General features: G+C 34.2%; 1 protein-coding gene across 1 annotated transcript in view; it reads left to right on the top strand.

Annotated features, from left to right (window-relative positions):
* LOC107709932 (serine/threonine-protein kinase BRSK2-like) overlaps positions 1-6,843 on the top strand; it is a 223,172-nt gene that overhangs the window by 182,547 nt on the left and 33,782 nt on the right. Inside the window, exons 10-11 of the mRNA XM_016514603.1 lie at positions 6,077-6,241; positions 6,555-6,652. Coding sequence (XP_016370089.1) covers positions 6,077-6,241; positions 6,555-6,652 — 263 coding nt within the window. The remainder of the gene's footprint in view (positions 1-6,076; positions 6,242-6,554; positions 6,653-6,843) is intronic.

Here is a 6,843-nt window from a genome sequence, read left to right as displayed (position 1 = left end):
CACAAGATCTCAACTAGATTCGACTAAGTCTGCAAGGTTTGTGAAATTAAATGTTCATTAGTCATTCAAAGATTTGTTTGAATGATATAAATGCGTATTTGCTGAATGCTGATGGCAAACAAGAAAGTATTATAATGTTTGCCTTCCTATTACTAATAATATAAAAGCAATCATTATTATACTTTTTGTATACATTTGAATTCCTTTGTTTAACCGCTCTATCTGATTATTAGATAGACTTCTATCCGTATTAGACAGAACTGTTAACAATGACGGCGAACAAGAGGGTGAATGTGAGCACTGTGCTCAGGCGCTGCCGCTGAAAGCGTCGTCAAAATAAAAGTCTGTCGCGCCGTCAAAATAAATCGGCCAAACAGGAAAACTTATCGCCGATGCCGATATTTTAAAAATGCCAAATATCGGCCAATATATCGGCTTCTGCGATATATCGGTCAACCACTAATCTGCATACAATGAAAGATAATGAGGGAGACCCTTAATGTTTACAGGATAAAACCCTGAATGTTGCCTAATACTTACTGCTAACGGTTCGATAAGAATTGCAAACAAAAAAGGCCAAAGTGGACATCCCTGTCGCGTTCGTCTGCATATCTTAAAGGGAGAAGACACATTTTGGTTTGTGATTACAGATGCAACTGGATGAGCATATATAATATCAATCCAGCTAGACTGGCCCAAATCCAAATGCTTCTATGGCAGACCTCATGTACTTCCATTCCACTTGATCAAAGGCACGCTGTGCATCAAGAGAAATAATAACTGTATCTGTGCAGTGCTTGGCATATAAAATGTTATAAAGACGGCGCAAATTAAAATACATATATCGACCAGGAATGAAGCCTGTTTGGTCCAGGTGTATAATAGAGCGAATATGACTTTTCAGACGATTCACCAATATTTTTCTGATAAGTTTGGTTTCTATTGGGATCAACGAAATGGGACGGTAAGATGACACCGATAGCGGATCCCGTCCTGGTTTAGGAATTAAAGTTATATCGGCTCTATATAAAGTGGGAGGTAATTCGAAATTATCACCACTATGTTTATACATGCTTAAAAGAAGGGGGGAAATGATGTCACTAAATTTCTTTAAAAATTCAATGGTAAGCCCATCTGGGCCAGGAGATTTATTATTTGGAAAAGAAAAAAAAATGGCTCTGTTAATCTCTTTAAGGCTTATGGCTGCATCTAAATGTTTAACTGCGTCTTAATTTAATTTAGGAAGATGCAAATTAACTAAGAAATTAACTGCAGTATTTGGTATACATCTTCATAAAATTTAGCAAAGCACTTATTTATATCAGTTGGATTATTTATGAGATGGCCGCTACTTGATCTAATTGAATGAATAGCGCAAGATGCTTGGGCCTGCCTCAGCTGACGAGCAAGCAACTTTTGTGGATTGTCTCCTAGTTCAAAATATTTTTGTTTAACTTGATTGAGCATTTTTAATACACTTTTAGACATAAGCACATTATATTCATATTTTAATTCTCTACATGTTTTTCATGTATGATAAATATGATGAGATGCTAAATAAGATGCTAGTAGTTAGCAGTCAGAGAAAAGTGGGATTTTCCTGTTTTCTGGCTCTTTTGCTTTAGATTCAGTGGGGAATCTTGATACTGTGACTCTGCGATAAAGAGAAAGAGGAGTTTGATGTGCAGATAGTAAAGCTCGTCGGACAGTTCAAATCTAGTGCGTTTGTGTGTTTGGAGATCAGCGTGTCCAGACACATCTGCCATCACCGTGACCTTTCTCTCCTCACAGAGGACGCAGATACTAAACAATAAAAAGCTGCTTTTGACTTGAGTAAATGCTCAAATCAGAGTTCTTCTGGAGCTGATATCTGTCAGTTTGTCAGGCTGTGATTCACACTTTGACGTGAGAGATAACAGACAGAATATTTGCTGAAATACTATAGAATGGCATTGACTCCAAATCATGAGCAAATCTAGAGTTAAACTGTCTCTTTTCTTGGTGCAAAGGGTCAAGGGAATTCTCTCTGTCTCAGTTTGTCTGTCTTTATCTTGCTGGATGAATCTCTTGAAACCCGTATTGAACATATCTGGCATGTGGATGAAAAAAGATTATTATCTTATAGTGTTATTATAAAAAAAACATAAATTTTTATTGATCATTTGCATTGATTTTGAATGTTTAAAAAAAATCTAATTCTCATTATTGTAATGTGAATAAAATGTGTAAAATAGTATTTAATAAAAATTAAGCATACATTTATTTTTTGTGGTATATTGCAAAAAAGCTACATTTTATTTAGGTAAAATGTAATTTAATGTGTTTTCTCTTTTGATTGTGGCCTGAAATGTCACCGTAACCTTGAGGACCTGAGGTAGTTTTTATAGTTCATATGAAATCTATTAAACCTCCTCCGTCGCGGTTACAGCACACTTCTGTACAGACAGTCAAAGCATTGACTCGCTCCGCAGGAAGACCATTTCAAACCGCGTTTCCATGGAGAAACAACTTAAACAGGAAGTGGAACTCTGGGTCCACATGAAAGTTCTGTATTAATATCTCCATTTATTCCCCTAGACTACAAATGGACACTTTTGCTGGCTCTCAGAACTCACAAGAGATTTGTGTCTCATTCCTTAGAATTTAAGAAGAAAAATTCGGAGAAAAAGCTGTTAGTTAAAAGAAAGGGAGCTGAGATCTCTAGTACGTCTCCTGCATGACATGTCGGCCTACAGTCAACTCGCTGTACTCTCACAGAACATCGTCTTATGATCACGTCCCACGTCTCGTTAGCTTGTTCTCGTTACCTTTTACGAGTGCGGCATCTTAATGAGTCACAGTGGCTTTCAAGGACAAGCCTGCAGGAAACACACACGTCTTTAAGTCACTGATAGAGTTTGATAGTGGCTGAATTGTCGAACGCCCTCACGCATGTCTGAGAAAGACATTGAAAAATTCATATTCACAATGAGCAATGATTCATTTTCCCAATGCAAAATTCACAACACACATTCCTGAAAATACCAGACAGCTGTTTCTTATAACATGTTGGAAATGGACTTTGTGGTAAGATATAATTAATGATTATGGATTTTAATAATGAACTCTAATAACTTAAACAGGCCTCATCAATAAGGTGCATCTAGACTGTAAAAAAAATCTGTAGTTTACCATAATAATGCAGGTGGTAAAAGAGAAAGCCACATGAAGAATCAAAGCTCATCACAAGTAGCTTCGCCACAAGCAGAAGTATATACTAATATATAGAAGGTGCACAGAGTCATTCATGCAAACACAAACACCATCATCGTAACACACAATACTTAAATAATGCAATAAATTTCATTAAACAACAGAAGATGTAACATAAAGCCCAAATGTACATAACTGATACAAAAACTATTAAAAAAACATGATTATTTAAACAAAATACTTTCAAATGTGGAGTGTCACGCAGGGAATTCTGGGAATATCAGTTTATAGTTTTTGACTGTAAATTATACATTGATTTGTTCTTTTTTACTTCTAAAAACTGTAACATTAACAGCAGTTTTACTGTAAAATTACATGAAATGTCTGGTTAGATCTTTTACAGTTTTTCCCTGTATAAAGTACGGGAACTTACTGGTAACCTATTAAAAGTTTTTTTCCGTAGCGTTTTTACAAAATTTTGCAGTTAAAATTACACTTATTTTTTACAGTGTACATATTACGTTTGTTGATCATGATTTAATGCCTTGATAAAGTAACCGTTTTATTTTCTGTGGCATATTGAATATTATTTTTGCAAATGCTCTGGATTTAAATATGTAACTCAGATCAAGTTATCTAGCTCTGTTGAAATTGTGAGAATGATTTGTGATTATTATTAAAGCATACGTTCTGGGATGAAAATATTTAATTAACTGATACTTATACTTAGTATCTATCAGCTAATTAATCCTTATTGTTGACCCTTAAGAAATAGCCAGTGTATTATTTATTTCTTATTCAGAGTGCAGTTCTGGACTATTTTTGGTTTTAAAAATCAATCAAATCAAACATCCAATAGTTCTATTTATTAGTGCCCTGTTTGTCTTTATAACCTTTCATTAAAAGCCTTTGAAATGACTTTCCTTTTCACTAATATCACAGAGGCCATGCAGGCGATTCGATTATATGAACTCATTTTTTATTGAATGTGTATTTGATGTTACATACATTTATTTACACTGTAAGGAATTACCAAATTAAAAAAAAATAGCGATTAGCTATCACAACTTAAAATTCAACATTAGAATAAGTAACAATGTGTTTTTCAACTGTTTTAAAAGTTAGTTAAATTTAGTTAAGTTGGATATTTAAGTTATCTCAACACATTTTAAGTTGTTATAACTTAAAACTGCAGCATATAATTGCAGCAACATTTTTTGGAGTTTAGTGATTTCTTTATTAGCATTTTTCAATTTATTTAGGTGGAAATGAAATATGTACAAAAATGGGAATATGTACAAATGAGCAATTATATTAAGCTTTTTGTTAATGTTTGGAAATTCACATGAGAAAACGTTGCACTACAGATGAAAAAAAATGGCAATTTGCTGTTTCCTGTTCATTATGTCGAGGTTTCCATGATAAAAAAAAAAAAAGCATTCATTATTTTGGTGGGAAGGGTTAATATTGGAGAAAAATGAAAAATGTTGCAGTTGTATTAAACCTTAATTAAGGTTAAAAGTTAAGGTTCAATTCAAGTTAAGTTTTGGAAAAGATTTAAATAAATATTCCAATATTCCAATATTCAATCAACTTATTTCATAAACACCCACTATATATATATTATATGTTAATGTTCTGCGTTTATTATCTTCATATTGATATTAATATTATCCAGTAACCCACTAGCTAAGCATTGATTTAGGCTACTGAACAAACAAGCCTAGCTTTATTCTTTATACTTATTCTAAACTACTATACCTTATTCTTTATACAAGTAAAAGTAGCAAGTCATTTATTCATGTGTTTATATTTTATGCATATTTAAATTTTTATTTTGGTGGAAGGGGTTAATGTGGGAGAAAAAATGAACGGTTTTGCAATTATATCAAGCTTTTTGTTAATGTTTTGGAAAAGATAAAAGAATGAATATTCAATTTAATTAGTTTAATAAACACCCACTATATTTATTATATGTATTATGTTGATTATTCATGTTAACATTAATTCATATTAATATTGATACTATCTACAGTAGTAGCCAATATCCAGCTTTCACACAAAAATATGTTGCACTGCAGAAGTAAACTTATTAATTTGCATGCTATAAATCAGGATTTTCATGACCAAAAAGCTTTAATTTGGCATACTTGCTACAGTGGGACATAAGAAGTTAAAGGGGTCATATGATGCGATTTCAATTTTTCCTTTCTCTTTGGAGTGTTACAAGCTCTTGGTGCATAAAGAAGATCTGTAAAGTTGCAAAGACTAAAGTCTCAAATCCAAAGAGATATTCTTTATAAAAGTTAAGAGTCAACCACGCCTACCTAAAACGGCTCGTTCTAACACACCCCCAGTTTGAGAGAGGCGGGGCATAGAGGACCTACAATAATGTACAGTATTTGAAAAATAATGTGTTTTTTGAACATTAAAGCATGTCAACATATTCTGTTACACCAAATACACAAAATAATGATCTTTAAAATAGCATCATATGACCCCTTTAAGCAAAGTAAAGTAACAAGTTTTGCCTCTCAATCCACAGATCAGCATATTTATATTGGCATGAGCAAAGATTAAGCAATGACAGTCTGTTTAATTAGTAATAAGGTCACATCTAGTCAATCCTTGTTTTCTGCAGTCTTTTCTCCGCTGGAAATTATTGTAAAGATTCTTTTTTGAGTATTCTTTAGCTGAATGATTGACTCCCACTACAACAGCTCTGCCCCTCTTTTTCATAGTCGTTCCAAACCCATGTGACTCTCTTTATTCCTTAATTTCTGGAGACGTTCTCTGATGCCCTGAAGATCTCAGCTCTGTAGAGAGCTTGTGTTGTTGGATGTGTGGTGTGTCAGTGTCACTGACTGGCTTCTGCTCTCCTCAGAGGAGGGAAGAACGAGCCGGAGCCGGAGCAGCCGGTGCCCAGGAAGGTGGCGATCCGCAGCGTCCCGTCAGCCGACGACATCGACCCGGACGTCCTGGAGAGCATGCACTCGCTGGGCTGCTTCCGGGACAAGAGCAAGCTGATGAAGGACCTGCTATCGGACGAGTGAGTATCAGGAGCTTCTGCACTAAAGACACTATAGACACATCTTTAAGTCCCACACAAAAATGGATGAAGATCTTGTTGTTTAGAATTAAAGATGATGTATGTCAAATGAAACGACTTAACCTCTTCTCCACAGTCTCAAATCCACCCTGTCTTATTTTCCTGATATTGTTAGTTTTATCTGTATATCTTATCGATCCATTAAACAGTTCTTTCTAGCTAGAAGGCAGCCAAGGGAAATGCAGCCATTTTGTTTGATTTAATGTGCTTATTTACATTTTTGGTAAACGGCTGTTTCTCGTCCTCTCATCAGTGAGAATCAGGAGAAGATGATCTATTTCCTTCTGTTGGATCGTAAGGAGAGATACCCCAGCCATGAAGACCAGAACCTCCCTCCTCGCAATGATATAGGTATGTAATAATCACTCTGAATAATGAAACAAAACATTTATACAAGAGCATATGTTATGTACAGAATTTTGAATTGTATATGTATGTAGAATTTTTAATCGACTTTAATTTAATTTATATATATATATATATATATATATATATATAATTAATTACTTGATGTGTTATTGTGTTAAATGAGAAAATCATCA

This window comes from Sinocyclocheilus rhinocerous, unplaced genomic scaffold (genome assembly GCF_001515625.1).
Source record: "Sinocyclocheilus rhinocerous isolate Xijiao unplaced genomic scaffold, SAMN03320098_v1.1 scaffold2792, whole genome shotgun sequence".
NCBI classification, from domain to species: Eukaryota; Metazoa; Chordata; class Actinopteri; order Cypriniformes; family Cyprinidae; genus Sinocyclocheilus; species Sinocyclocheilus rhinocerous.
The sequence above is the reverse complement of the archived record's forward strand: the minus strand, read 5'-3'. Positions and strand labels throughout refer to the sequence as shown.